At 53.5% G+C, this 14,256-nt stretch overlaps 5 protein-coding genes across 5 annotated transcripts; 1 reads left to right on the top strand and 4 right to left on the bottom strand.

Annotated features, from left to right (window-relative positions):
• Positions 1-4: 4 nt before the first annotated feature.
• Positions 5-2,826, bottom strand: ASPBRDRAFT_42026 (uncharacterized protein). Its single transcript, XM_067624717.1, has one exon. The coding sequence runs from the start codon at positions 2,671-2,673 to the stop codon at positions 133-135; it is 2,541 nt and encodes an 846-aa protein (XP_067479583.1). The 5' UTR covers positions 2,674-2,826; the 3' UTR covers positions 5-132.
• Positions 2,827-2,838: 12 nt separating this feature from the next.
• ASPBRDRAFT_536103 (uncharacterized protein) lies at positions 2,839-3,525 on the top strand. Its single transcript, XM_067627097.1, has one exon. The coding sequence runs from the start codon at positions 3,043-3,045 to the stop codon at positions 3,331-3,333; it is 291 nt and encodes a 96-aa protein (XP_067479582.1). The 5' UTR covers positions 2,839-3,042; the 3' UTR covers positions 3,334-3,525.
• ASPBRDRAFT_672276 (putative vacuolar morphogenesis protein AvaB) lies at positions 3,418-7,016 on the bottom strand (the record flags this gene model as incomplete). The annotated part of the gene is made up of 3 exons (XM_067628860.1): positions 3,418-4,208; positions 4,254-4,362; positions 4,409-7,016. 3 exons carry the CDS (start codon positions 7,014-7,016, stop codon positions 3,719-3,721), a joined length of 3,207 nt encoding a protein of 1,068 aa, XP_067479581.1. The 3' UTR covers positions 3,418-3,718.
• A 618-nt stretch (positions 7,017-7,634) lies between these two features.
• Positions 7,635-9,394, bottom strand: ASPBRDRAFT_42024 (bifunctional nucleoside/nucleotide kinase/histidine phosphatase family protein). The gene is made up of 3 exons (XM_067624716.1): positions 9,322-9,394; positions 8,681-9,267; positions 7,635-8,627 (listed from the first exon to the last, which is right to left on the bottom strand). Exons 1-3 carry the CDS (start codon positions 9,365-9,367, stop codon positions 7,983-7,985), a joined length of 1,278 nt encoding a protein of 425 aa, XP_067479580.1. The 5' UTR covers positions 9,368-9,394; the 3' UTR covers positions 7,635-7,982.
• Positions 9,395-11,717: 2,323 nt separating this feature from the next.
• Positions 11,718-13,217, bottom strand: ASPBRDRAFT_123225 (uncharacterized protein; the record flags this gene model as incomplete). The annotated part of the gene is made up of 1 exon (XM_067617581.1): positions 11,718-13,217. One exon carries the CDS (start codon positions 13,215-13,217, stop codon positions 11,718-11,720), a length of 1,500 nt encoding a protein of 499 aa, XP_067479579.1.
• Positions 13,218-14,256: the final 1,039 nt, after the last annotated feature.

Raw genomic sequence — 14,256 nt, 5'->3', positions numbered from 1 at the left:
AGGTCTAGAATCCTAAGTCACAGTGACATACATACGGCTACAGATATTTGACGTTCGTCAGCATCCATTCGAGAATAATATTGCTACCTTACTCCAATACTCTGTACTCGAGGTATCATAATCAATAAACCATCACAAAACACTTAATTCCCGACGCCCGTACTCCTCCATCCCATCCCTCATATAATCATCACTGTCTGTGCGTGCTACAATCGCCGGCCGGATCTTCGTCCCCACGAACCCGCGCCGGTCTCGCCCGGTGCGCCCCCGTCCTAGCCAGTTATGCTTCAGCTCCTTGCTCAGGAGCCCGATCTGCTCTTGTGCTCGATCGCCGGTCTGCACGCTGGCCAACACGCTGACGCACTGGAGCATCCGTCCTACCGTCTCTGTGATGATGTGTGACGTGTCCGTGTGCGAGGACCGGTGGATGATACTGGGCCGTTGCGTGGGTGACGAGATGGACTGGAAAATCAGCTGGTCCGGGTTGGACGTGTTGGACGCCGCCCGGCTGCGGTTGCAGTCGAGCGAGTCGGACGAGTAGCTGTTCGCGGCATTGAGAAGCGTCGACGACTGCGAGCTGTAGCTGCCGAACCCGCCGTCCAGCGAGGCCGATGTCGTCGGCCGTCCGCTGTTGCTGCTGCTCTTGGTTGTGACGCTCAGCGCTGCCGTGCCGAGCTTGATGCTGTCTAGGCTCAGGCGGGAGAAGGTTGCCTTGAGCACGTCGTACCGGTAGAGAATGACCATGTCACGGAAGGCTATCAAGACCAGGTTGCGCACGTCCAGCTCGCAGCCGGGGTACTCGCCGTTGAACGCGGACGCCCAGAACTCACTCGCTTCTCGTCGGTTCATCACAGACCCGCATCCCTTGAACTCTAGGTCTAGGGGCAGAAAAACCGCTTGGATGAACGGCAGGATCGTGCCAAACACGAGCATCCACACTTGCACCAGATGAGGGACCAGCTTCTCATCGGGAATGCCACTCAACGTATGATTGAGAGAGGCGCATCCTGTCTCTAACAGTTCGCGCAAGTCGTCTACCACTGCAGTGGGCATGCGTTTCTGGACGCAGCGCTGAATGTGAATGAGGACCAGCTTATTGAGATCCTCGATGGCGATGCGAACATCCTCTCCGTCGAAGATAACCATCAGCTTGGCTTTGAGAAAGTCCCACGCATCTTCCGGTGTCATGTTATTCAGTCCAAAGCCCTGGAGGGTCTCCCGGAGAGCCGCCTCCGCCAGAACTCCTGTGGAGCTGCCCAGAGACGACGGCCCGGCAAACGTCCCCGGCGCAGGTCCCGAGGAGTTGGCTACCCAGTCCAGCTGTTCCGATTCCAACGCCTTCTCTTCCTTCTTCTTATCTCGCAACCCGTGGAGCAGGTCCAAGCCGCTTACGCTTTTCCCAAACGTAGTCGTCACCGCACCTGGCGAAGCCGGCGTAAAAGAATACAGTGACTGAGGGGCATTCGGATCCGACGGTTTCGAGTTACTCGATGCTGACGATAATGGCAGATTGTAATGATCATCACGGTCTTTCAGCTTCAACTTCTGCCGCGATAAGAAGTGATGCTTGTGCTTATCCTTATCCTTCTCTTTCTCCTTCTCGCTCCCTACCGGCTTATCGGCGGGAACCACCGTACTCGCCGACGCATTCGACAAATTGTAGAGAGACGAGTTATTCGAGGGAAACGTATCAGCCAAGCTCGTCGTCGACGCACTCACGATCCGCGACAGCCCTCCGCTCGGAAATCCCATCTTACTTGGCGACGGAAGGCCCCGGTCCTTGCTGATCCCGTCCTTATCGCGACTGATCCCAATGTGTTTCGGTTTCGAGAACAGCTTCATCTTCGATTTCTCGCCCTTCTGCTTGTGCTCCCGCTCTACGGGCATCTCCAACCCGGGCGGCTGCAGCGCCGGATTCCGAGGAAACACCACATTTGCTGCTGTCGTTGCGGCATGTGTATTCCCACTCGTAGACCCACTCTGATATGATGCCCCGGACGCACTTCCCGAGCTTGTTGGGGGCGCAAACAACGGCGCTGGGGGCGGCGGGGGCGGAGGGGAAGCGCTTCCGCCTCGCCGGGACCGGGAACCGTCTTCTGATACACCCCGCACGGGGGGAGGACGTTTGGGAGGATTCTGCGGAGCGGTTTGCTGCTGCTGGAGCATGGCCGCCTGGGCTGCGATTCGAGAAGCGGAGATGGTAGCCTCGGAGGAGGACGCCGTGGGGAGGGATGGCTCGAAGAAGCCCTGCGAGTGGTGACGAGAGCGTCTCTGCAGTTCCGGCGGGCCACCGCGACCCGACGGTTTCCTGCTCAAGATCTCACCATGAGGCATGAAGGAAACGGGAGATCGGATCGTAGAAGAGGATGAGGTAGTGTTGGTGTTTGAAGTGGCGGTCGAGATGGGGGGAGGAGCGGTGGTGTTGGCGGTGATGGATGAGGTACGTGGAGGACGAGGGGAAGAGGTCACCGACACGGCACCGGGATTGAAGGCAGAGTGACGCGGTGAGATGGTGGTCACATTGGAGGTAATCGACGAGGCATCACTGCCTGAGGACGTAGGGCGGCCGTAGGAGAAGTCGTCGAAGGAGCGGCGAGGGGGCTGTGGGAGTGGAGGAGGAGGAAGAGGTGAGCGAGACGAGGATCGCTCGGGCGACACCGGCGAGCGCAACATGATGTGAGCGAATAGATGGCTTCGGAGACAATGCTATCGAGACACGAACCCCGAACCCATGATATGAGGGGAGAAGGGAGAGTTGTTAGTTTAGTGCTGGCGGCGAAAACCAGTCTAGATCCCCTGGATCGATTGCTTGCTTGTTTGGCTTCAGCCGCCTTGGGGGATCAGCAAACCGAAGAGGCGCCCGGCCGGACGATCTTTCGCTCGTGAAACAAATCCAGCGCAAAGCAAGACTCCCCTCCCGCCCGCACGTCCTTTTCTTTCTCCAACTTTATCCATCCATCCCACTTGGTTTCTTCCCCCCCTCCCCACGACTTAAGCATACATTCATTTACTTTATTCTCATCGTCAACGCAACCTCTCACAATGTCTGCCAATAAGCTTCATGCTGCCTATGTCGCTCCCGACCAGTCTCGCACCTTCGAGCACAGCATTTCTTCCCCGCTCCCCTCCGCCGACGCCGTCCCAGACAAGGTGACCTATCTCGCTGAACTACGCAAGCTCGTGCCCACTCTGCAGAACGACATCAACGTGTTCCTGACCGAGCGCATGGAGGAGGACAAGAAGGCGGCCGAGGCACAGGGTCGCAAAGTCTCTGACAAGGAAGCCAAGGAGGAGGAGAATTACGGAGAGGAGGTTGTGGAAGAGGATGCTTGATCCTGCCACATCCAGAATTATCAGTCGAGAATGTGGAGGCTACGAAAATGACGAGGAACGAATCACGACTAATAAATCATATGCATTGGATCCTTGAATACCGCTATCCCGGGGTATCATAGTGTAGGAAATGTCCGCCACTCCGGTATGCTTTCGATGAACAAGACATGGCCAGGAAATGCGGAAAAATCAAGAATAGGAAGAGAACAGAAGAGAAAAGAAAAGAAAAGCAGAAAGAAACAGCAAAAACCTGGATGACCGATACCACAATAAACCTCTATATACAAACAAATCGGGCTCAACGCATGCGATTGGCACAGCCAAGATGGACAACCGTATTACTGCCTCCAGTCAGCCATGCTCAAGTCAACGGATTGGGTCACACTTACTCCGGAAACACATTAATCACACTGCCTCCGATCCGCTTGTGGCAGATGCCGCAGACCCGCTCTTCGGTGATGGTGACATGTCGCGATCGCGTCGATCGCCCGTCTGTCCCCTCTCCTACCAACAACTGCGCCTGTGTCTTGATGTCTTCTGCCTTTTGCAGGTTGGCCACGATCCGGCTCTCGTTAAGGATGGTGTTGGCGGCCCGCATACGGCCTTTGAAGTAGAACTCGAGCTCCTTGACCGGGAGCGATTCTGGGATCAGCTCTAGAGCAGAATTTGGTGGCAGCCGGGATCCATGTTTGGCCAGCACCTCAAGCGCGGGCCCATATCGTGGCTTGTAGCCATGTGGCGGAGATAGATATAGAGACAATAGAGTCAAATAGATCGGTGGTTTGCCATCTTCGTACGGTAGTAGAGCTACACAGCGCGAAGCCACTCCATCTGTAGCAGCCGTATCCTCCTGTTTATGGAGGTGATTACAGTATCTGAATGGTCAGCAGGACTCATGTAAAGTGGTAGACGCAGCTCACTCTTCAGCCTTGACGTAGTCTTCCAACTTGAACACGTAGATTTCCAGTGCCTGCCGGTGTTGTCCCATCTTGCTGAAGACAATCGCTCGTGCTTCGTAGAATTCGGGATCTGTCGCAAGTCAGCAACGCAATGTAGGCGCAAGGAGAGTACTCACCGTCCCGGTCCAGTCGATCAAGGATCTTAGCGGGAGAATACTGGGAGCTGGACTTGAGCATATTCAAGAACTTGCTCTGCCATTTAACATAGTCATCCAGACTTGAGAACTCCCACTCCTTCGCTTGGTGCTTCTTCAGCCGGTTCAGGTACAGAATGAGCAGTTTCTGGTGCAGATCAGGTGTCATATCATTCAACTCGCCGATGATATGCTCAAGATAGCGAACAGCCAGGTTGACATCAATGCCCTGTAGGAAGTCTAGCACCCGGTCCCGCGGCAGCGTCTCTGCGTTCTCCGTATCTGCCAGGAATATCTCCATGCCCAGCTCGGGCTCCTGTCGTACCGGCCACTCGGCGAATTCTAGGATCAAGTCAATATGGTCTGGAGACAGGTTTTGCAGATATCCGACAGTTCGCTTCGGTCCGTGCAGCTGCGGCGCCGTCTCTTCTTCGTCGTCTGCCTGACCAAACTTTCGGAGTAGCTCCAACGCCTGCCGGTGCAGCTTCTTTCCGTACAGAAAGTCAATCAGATCGTTGTGACGCCCTGTCTCCTCCAGCTTCTCCATCACCACATCGGGGTCGCAGAAGTTGGCAATGCGGAACAATGATCCCGCCAGAGCTGGAATAGCATACATGTACGCTCGGAAAAGAGTCGTGTCCACGAGCTTGGCTTTTTCCCGCAGCTCTTCCCCAAGATCATAGTCACCCTCCTGATCAATGCTCAGCAGCTTCATGACCGAGTCCGTCAACGCATCGTTCGCGCCGTCCGTCGTCGCATCAATCACCTTCAGCGTGCCATCCGGGTTCAAGAAGCGCTGGAACCGCCTCCGCACGTCCGCCAGATACCTCTGCAGTTCGCGAACTGCCAGCTTGAGATCAGCCCCTTCCAGCGCCTTGTCGTTCTTGGCCTCCTCCACCACCTTGCCACGAATACTGCCCGCATCGCTGCCATCATCTGTCCGCGTCCGCAGAAGCGACATCACGGATGGTGCATGCGAGAGTGTCTTTGGAGCGGGCGTCTCCTCCGCAGTCGGCGCGTCCGTCGGGTTGTTGTTCTCCTGCGTCTTGGGCTGGCTGTCTGTCGTTCCATCTTCCGACTCCTCCGGCTCCTCGACAATCGACGACAGCTCCCCGGCGATGATCTTCGGATACAGTCGTATCACCGTCTCCGGGGGCGCAGATATCTCCGTAAAAAGATCCATCGAGTCAGTGTACTTTCGCAGCTTGAACAGCCCTTCAGCCTTCTCCAACTTGATCTGGCGCAAACGGCCCTGCTTATCCCGCAGCAGCGCATCCTCCAGCATACTGGCCAGACTGATCGCCTCATCCAGATACCCCTTCTCGACCAGCGAGTCAATCTGCGTATCATAACTCAGCGCCTCCATCCGCCATATCGTCCGATCACTCGCCACCAGGAAACCCTTCCCAGCATGCGCCAGACTGATCGTCGGCTGCGGGATATGCATAATATTTGCAGACGGCAAAGGCACCGACTGCAACAGCGACAACGTCTCCGGATTGCGGACCTCCAACACCCCCTTCGAGGAATCATGCAGCGCCAACAAGAACGGATACGAGTACCCGATATCCGCCGGCGCATGACTCCAGGGAATCTGCCTCCTCCCCAGAGAATTCCCCTGCACATCAATAAAATGCGTATTGATATCCTTAGCCAGCAACACCTGGCCCTCCTTCAACCTCGTCGCCAACGGCTTCGGCGCACTGCCTCCAAGCCCCATATAACTCATACTGGCGACTCCCACCCCGGCCAACCTCCCCGTACTCTCCTGACCCCCTAAGCCCCCTATCCCAGAGGGACCAGTCAAATCCGTCACCGTCCCACCACCACCATCCCCGTCAATATCAACCATCACAAACCCAGACCCCAACCCAGCCACCAACCTCGTCCCAGACACCCACGTCAGCGTCTTGATCCCACTGACAAGCGTCATCTCCATAGGCCCGCCCGCTTCCATCTCCATATCGCGCCACACCCAGACCATTATCTTCCTCTTCACCGCCACCGCCACCCTCGACACAATAGCAGGCACTCCGGTTTCGGGATCATTCTCAATATTCGACGTCACCGCAAAGGTCGTCGCCCCTTTCGTCTTCCCCAATTGCTCCTGCAACGAATACGTCCCCAGATCATGAAGCGAGACATATCCTCCGGAGAGAGAAACAAGCACCTTGGCCTCCTTAATCAGCGCCAACTGCTCGATCTTGTACCGTGAGAACTTTTCCACTTCGCGGAGTAGCTCCGTCGCCTTCTTGCTGCTGCTTGAATTATGTTGCTGCTGCTCCCGATTACCATTCGTATTCGTAGTCCCATTCGCGACTATCCCCGTGTCTCCATTACCATTCCCATTCCCATGTTGATCGGTATCCTCCTTCTTCTTCTTCCCTGCATCCTGACCATGCTGTACTTCTTCACCCCCTTCACCTTGATCCTCATCTTCATTCTCATCCTCATTCACCCGATAAATCCTCAACGACCCATTATTCAACCCCACCAAGACACGATCCCCATACGCCAACACAGATTCAATCCGTGATCGATCGCGCGGTTTCAGTTCCACGAGGGGTCGGGCCGTGAATGCGGATAACATCTTCTTCCTTCCTTCCTTCCTGCCTTTCCCAAGAGGGAGTTAAATAGTCGTATGTCTACCGTGCGTATGTATATATTCAAAATTCGAATTATCGATAGTTGTACAGTGTGTGATGGTTGTGGTTGACTAGCTAGCTAGCTCGGTAACGTCGTGGAGAAGGGAAGGTATAATGCGCCGTTTCGCGGTTCGGGAGGAAGGGTAGGGATCATGTCATGTCGTGTCGTTGCTGTGGCTGTAGCTGTGGTTGGGAAATGTGCAATTAATTTTCGAGGGGTATATTTTCAGTGTGCGTAATTAGGCGGTTGGCATGGTGTGCGTGGTAGGTAGGTAAGTAAGTAGGTAGGTGGGTGAGTGAGTTCGAGTGGTTGGGCGGAGGTTGATAGCGGAGCTCTCCTAGCGGAGGAGTCCAGCTGGACAGCTTGACTGCAGCTGGCGGGCCGCGCCAAGATGGGTTTCCCCGTTCGGTTGTACTACAACTACATTTGATGGATTCTACTCCGTAATTAACTACCTGCTAGTTCATGTGACAGCTACCTTGCATGTCACTTACAAATGTATCCAGCTTCATGATTATATCAACGTTGAGTCTTGAGTATCTAGTCTATTATGCTAAGCTAACCGATGGATGGATGTCCTGCACACACCGCTACTATCCCATCCATGGATGTGCCATCCGCTGGCTATCAGCTCCGATCCCATGCAATGAATCAATTCCATAACTGCCAACCGACCAATCAAAACCCATAACACAGCCCGACGGACCGCGAGCGACGAGGAATCCGGACTTTTGCAAACATCAAGACCAAAGAATGGAGTAAACGCACGGCGCATGTACAATGTGAAGGGGGAAGCCAACTCCCGACCGGGAATGAGAGAATGGCAAAACCGATAGGTAGGATAACTATAAGACCGGGAAGGTCGAGGACTATTGAATATAAAAATAGTGGGTCGGAAATGCCTCTCTGATCATGCCTTGATCTCCGTAGGGTATTCCTGGTGTTTGGCTGACGTGCCCTTCGCACGCCATGTTGACACAGCGGGAATGTCTGCCTTGAAGCGCTGCTCGTCGGTGCCGTATGCGCGGGGCGTGAGCTTGATGAGCGTATGGAGCGGTACCTCCATCCAGGGACTTTGCTCCTGCGGCGTGTTGAGGAAGTAGGCATAGATACAACGGAGAACGGCCTGGTGCGTGACAATGATGACGTTCTCGCTCCGCTCCAGCTCCATGATAATCGGCTCCAGCCGGATGACCACATCGCGGTATGACTCGCCGCCCCGGTAGCGGTAGTTGTACTTATCTTCGTCGCGCGCAGCAAAGTCTTCCGGGTACTTTTCCGCAATCTGCTCGTACGTGAGTCCGTCGCAGACCCCGGAGTCAAGCTCGTCCAGAGCCTTCCACTCTAGCTTCTCGAAGCCCGTCTCCGCGGCGAGGTGACGAGCCGTCTGAATCGTACGTTTCAAGGTTGACGTCCAGATAACGATCTTGGTGTTGGGTGGCACCCCAGACTTCTTTAATAACCCAGGCAGCGCTCGGGCGTACGCCTCTCCACGCTCTGAAATATTGGAGTCGCCGCCGATCTTCCCCGTGAGATTATATTCTGACTCGCCATGCTACACACGTTAGATCAACCGTGCTTCCATATTTCTATAGCTGAGACACTTACTCGAGATAGCCAGATCGAGCGAGGCTTGATATGAAGGTTCTGGATGTAATAGACCAGCCGACTGGATAGGTAATCCTTAATCTGATTGATGATAACGGTGGATCCGACATTAATGAGTTTGACGTAGGTGAAGTGCTTCTCGTTATCGTCAATAGTCTCATAGACCTTCTCGTAATTGCGAATGCGGTTACGGAAATCGAGAGCAGCAACTTCCGGGTCCTGCCCCTTGTAGTCCGGCGACGTTGTCTTGACTTCCAGGATGTTGTTCATGATCAAGTCTTCGTCGTCACATATTGACTCGACATATAATGTTTCGACGTTTGCCTCCTGGCAGCGTTCGTGGATCCAGCGTCGTCGCTCTTTCGTGGAATTGGTCGCGTCCAGGATAGCTACCACGCCTTTCCCGGACTGAAACCACTGGAGCATATCAGACACCGCAGCCTCGGCGGCAGCGCGTCTCATTTTCTCGCCTTCGGAATTATGAGGGTCGAAGAAGTTCGCATTGGGTTGTGGCGTGCCTGCACGACGGTAGCTGCCGACATTGAATACCCGAGCGGGGATGCCAACCCAGGCAAGATATCGCATGGCTGTATCAGTTAGCGCCTGACGTTCAACACGACCAAAAATCACCAGCAGCGTACCTTTTCCAGCTATAAGACTCTTGCCTCTGGCTGGGAGGCCAACCATGACCACACAGATCTTGGAGTCATCGGACTAAAAAGAGTAAGTCTTTCTGGAGTGTTGCGATTGCGGAACATGTAGATGCCCATATTGGCAGAGTAGAATAGCAGGTTGCGACGAACGAGACATGACACAAACGAAACAAGCAGTGTTGCAGTGCATTAAGTTCAGGGACTCGCGAACTCGAACGATTGCCCCTCCCCAAAAGGAGGGGTATACAGCCTCACCGGACGCATGTCAGGGGAGTACATAACGTCACCGGCAACACCGGGACACGGCGCCACTCAACCAACAGACAATGACAAAATAACCGATTCACTTACGCTGGCGAAATAGGTTTTATGGCCATTGCCCCTCCGAATGGAACCGGACGACATGATGAACGAACAGGCGAAATGAGCAGGGAATCGACTCCTGACTGGGATCGACTTGGAGCAAAAGAGGCGAACTCAAGACCTCGGCCACCAGGGGTGCCCGACCGGACGCAGGCCGGGAGAAAGGATGGAGGGACGGATAAGGTCAGTAGCGGATAAAAAGCACAGGGCGTGAGAGAAGCGAAAGAGTAGTAAATCTGCAAGAAATGAATTTGTCGGGTGAAGGAAATTGTTCTAGAAAGTTGAGTTTGGACAGATCCGGCCTGTCTCGGTCTGGGGGAGTAGCAATAGCAAGTAGTACAAAGTTGTGGAAGTAAGTCAATCGATCAACAGCAGCTCTGGTTGGATGCCATTAAACCCAACAATTCGATGCGGTGAAGAACGAGAAGCACAGACGTCATGCCGCGGGGCAGTCGCAACAAGGCCAAGTTGAGGCAGGAATGTTCCGCGCCTGTTAATAATAGATCAAGATTCACTTCCCACTGGGCTGATCCCGATTGAATGAAGTCGAAGAAGAAAAGGAAGCAGCTCAGAACACCTCTGGAAAACTTCGATCGCAAGACTATCCGGGGAGAGGTGACTTTCCCCAGTCTTGCCTGATCGTCTGGCCCCCGAGTCCCCGACAATTTCCCTCCGAATGAACTAATGAGGGATTGCCTCCTTCTGCCACACGTGATCTCCTGCGTTTTCGTCGGGTAAAATCGCGACGGAATCTGGGCTGAAGAGGGGCGCGTCGGGATGAAATTCTGAATCTGGACGGGAATTCTTGGTCCAAAACATCCTGGGAAGCGCCCCTGGGGACAGTTCTTATAGTCGAGGATGGCATGATATTGATTCCACTACTCCTCTACTCCGTATCATCTTGACGGATTTGATATCCAATGGAGCCACGCCGATTGGGTCCCTTGCATGTCTCCCTGGTGGGACTTTTGGACGACTATCAGCCGAACTCCTCATTACCCCGTACTCCTGGGGTCGATTTACATGAGCGATTTTTCCATCGTAGTCTGGACCCTATGAGCCCATTATTGGGTGACGCTCCGGTCAATTCCGTCGAGTTTGCGGGAATTGAAGTTTCCTCGAGTGCGCGTGACCGATACAATCTACAGACTACCAGTTACTAGTATGTGCCCGAAATAGGAAACGGTGCGGGAGATATTCCTGGATGATTATACTTAGGGAACGACCGAGACTTTCCCTATTAGGATGAGGCCGCTCAATTGCTCACTGAGTCTTCCTTATTACTAGTCGAAGCTCACTAACTAAGTGCTCAGTTTTATTCAAGACTGACTCATGATGAGTTATATTTATCCTGAGCTATTTATATTTCGATAAACTAGTATATCATTAGCCTGATAATGATACTATTATATCTATTTTCTCTCATATACGTGTTATATATCATGCAACTATAATAGTGATGGTGGTAAAAAGCTTGTCACGAGACCGAACTTCTCCCGTATTTACAGGAACCATCCTATCATGGAGTTGATTGTGAAAGCAACTGACAAGCCGAAGACCCAGAACTGATGCTCCAGGACCTTATTTGGCCTAAGGCTGCTCCTAGGTACCGCCACTCCTCAATGCGAATCCATTTGCCAGCCCTTCTGGCTCTTGCAAGTTGCGGGATTTCCCAAGGTCATCAACATCACCATGGGGAACGCAACCATGCGACACCATTGCCAGAGTTCACTCCAGTACCAAAACGATGCCCTCATCCAGCAATTGTCTGAGCATCCAGGGCAAAGACTTGGTCACCTTGACTCTGGCCCTGGCTCTCTACGCAAAAGAGACCTTCCCGGAGGTACTTGTGCACCTGTAGCATCTTGCACAAATGGAGCATAGTGTTCAAACACTGCAGCACTGACGACTCTTGTGGCACTGGTTGTCAGGAGGGGTTTGGCGGCTGTGGACCAGCTCAGACTCCTTGCTCCAGCGGTAACAACAACGTGGATAAGCAGCACATCGCGTACTACGAGAGATTACCATGTGGGAGGGATATAATAATCTCTCCAACGGTCCGACTCAGCATCTCTGAAGGTATCGATAGTACCTTCTACCCCTTTGGGCCCAACAGACCAGACGCCTTCTTCAACCAGCTTGCGCCAACAATCCAACAAACGCTCCAACCGCTGAGGGCGGTAGGAGTCACCACCAAAAGGCTTGAATCCATGCTGAAAAAGGTCTGCAATGCTTTCCCTATCAGCAAGCTCCCCATCGCTTCTTCGTGCGCCTACGCTCCTGCCCCAACCATCGTTGAAGGTGAACGGGAGCAACAGCCGGAATCCCTCCTCGGCCGTATCAAGACCGTTTCTCTCCACTGCCGCTGTATACAGGCCTGCAGAGACATGAGACGGTGTGTACATATCGGTGGAGGCTGAATAAAAGTCCGCCAATAAGAATGGACTTGATGTTCTCGTGAGCTGGACAGGACGCTGGTCCCCGCTGTCGGCGGGGAACAGGCACACTGGTGGTACGGTGTGCTGAGAGTGACGGGGCAATACGGTGAATGGCTGTGCTGCCACAAACCCAAATGAGTCAGCTGGGGGCAGGAGAAGGCCCGGAGCGATGTAGTGGAAACAGGGCCGTCTCGCGCGTGTCAAAAACGAACGCGCAAAGGAAGGATCAGGCACCGAAGCGGCATCCAAGACGGTTGATGCGACCAGTGACTCTCCCGGATTGTCCGCATTATCAGTCCCAGAGATGGGGCTGGGAGATGGGGGATTTGGCAGCTGCGAGATGCGCGCCTCGATGGCCTGACACAGCCGATCCCATGCGGCGACACACGTAGTAACCTGGGCTTCGCTGTAGGGCCGCCACTCCCAGGGCCCGATCTTCTCGAAGTCGAACAGGGCTGGCTCATGATGAGGCGAAGCCACCACTTTTCCAAGATGAATCAGGTCGATCCAGTTGGAGAGCAGTGTCTCTAGTGGGTTCCAAACGTCTGGATGATCCTCAACTGGAAACCCGTAGTCATAGGCATCCAGATGCATGAAGATCGCGACGCGATGGAGGCGTTGGTGGTAGATAACCCCGCCACCACTGCCCTCAGCCGATAAGCCCGTGTCGACAGAGCATAAGCGCACCAGGCTGTCAACCGGCTGGTCTTGGAGGTCGGCTACAAATTCCTCAATAAGTCTGTCGGGCGTAGAGAGACCCCATGCAAAGATAGAAAGCGGCGGTGGTAACTCCTCTGGACTATCACTAGGAGGTATCATAGCGGTGTCTAGAAAAGCCAGCAGTGATGGATCAAGTCTCGGACGAAGAGCCTCAGCTTCCGCACCGAAGGCCGTGAAGAAGTTGGTGCTGTTGGCTATTAGAGTTGCCAGTGGACGGCCTTCAGCGAGACAGGCATATTGGACCAGGTAGTTGTATAGAGCTGCACATCGTGGGTAGTCCATTCCCCCTTCGCCAGGATCTCGTGGAGGGTTATCTGGCCTGACAAGCAGGCCGGTGATGTCCGGAAGTTGAGAAACATCCATTGCGATGAAATCGGAGATGTGGCTATCAAAGGGGTATACCTATATTACAGCCTCTGATCACAACACCGGGGACCTGAGCAGACTCCTCGTCTATAGGCAAAGAGCTATGTGCAAAGAACCGAATCTACTATGTACTGTGTTGAATGCGGCTGGTGTACGGAATCAGAGGGCAGCTTACCCAAGGGCACGTGATGCTTGTGAGGATAGTGCTCCAACGCCATTAATACCCAGCATTGGACGCGCATTATTCGGTCGATAATGACCCTCGATTTCGATATTGGAGAGAAATACAGTAGCGGATCAGATGATTAGGATGGGAGAAAGCATCTCCGTGTCTGATATGGACACTGCATGTAACCCTAAATATAACTATTAATCTTAAGTACAGCGATATTAGAGATTTGATATATGTCTAGATCTCTCCCACCGATTTATTCGGGCCTAACGTGAGACATGCTAGCATATTTACTGTGTGGCAGCTATTGGGAGTTCCGGAACAGATTTGATGTGGTCTCTGAGATTTGTCCCAGGTTTCGTGCCTTGGTCCAGAACCCCTCTAGGCTGTACAAAAAGATCCAGATTAGAATCTCACTTGATCCTGGAGCTCTTGGGCGAAATGAAAGCTACCGGAAGATGCATATGTATGGGGTGTCAGTTGCCGGTCCCTTTGCCTGCGCTGGTCGTACGACGCCGAAGGGTTGACATATGAGTCTGAAAGGAATATGGTATGGATGAACGCGCGAACTTCCTGAGGTACTCTGTAGTTCTTATTCAGGAGCACTTCGGGTGCTGTCCACATGCGTTTTGTAATCGCCGGACAAGGGAATGTATGGAAGGAGAATCAGAGCTTTGATTTCCACCCAGTGAAGTGGTGTATGTGAGGCTAGAAGATGTAAACTTAACTACTAGTATACGCTTGCATATTGCCATTAAGCGCAACCAAGTAAACTCACCGACCAAATGGTATTAAGACGTCACAGAAGGCCACATGTTTCATCCAAACGTCCAGGACACAGCTACATGTTGCTGGGGCATTTGT

This window comes from Aspergillus brasiliensis (assembly GCF_001889945.1).
Source record: "Aspergillus brasiliensis CBS 101740 unplaced genomic scaffold ASPBRscaffold_5, whole genome shotgun sequence".
NCBI lineage: Eukaryota > Fungi > Ascomycota > Eurotiomycetes > Eurotiales > Aspergillaceae > Aspergillus > Aspergillus brasiliensis.
Note: the sequence above shows the minus strand (reverse complement) of the source record. Positions and strands in the feature narration are given on the sequence as shown.

Coding starts and splice junctions, on each gene's coding strand:
- ASPBRDRAFT_42026 (XM_067624717.1), bottom strand. CDS start 2,673: ATGTTGCGCTCGCCGGTGTCGCCCGAGCGATCCTCGTCTCGCTCACCT.
- ASPBRDRAFT_536103 (XM_067627097.1), top strand. CDS start 3,043: ATGTCTGCCAATAAGCTTCATGCTGCCTATGTCGCTCCCGACCAGTCT.
- ASPBRDRAFT_42024 (XM_067624716.1), bottom strand. CDS start 9,367: ATGGTTGGCCTCCCAGCCAGAGGCAAGAGTCTTATAGCTGGAAAAG. Junction 9,268..9,321: donor GAGTCTTATAGCTGGAAAAG/GTACGCTGCTGG, acceptor TAACTGATACAG/CCATGCGATATCTTGCCTGG. Junction 8,628..8,680: donor GCTCGATCTGGCTATCTCGA/GTAAGTGTCTCA, acceptor TAACGTGTGTAG/CATGGCGAGTCAGAATATAA.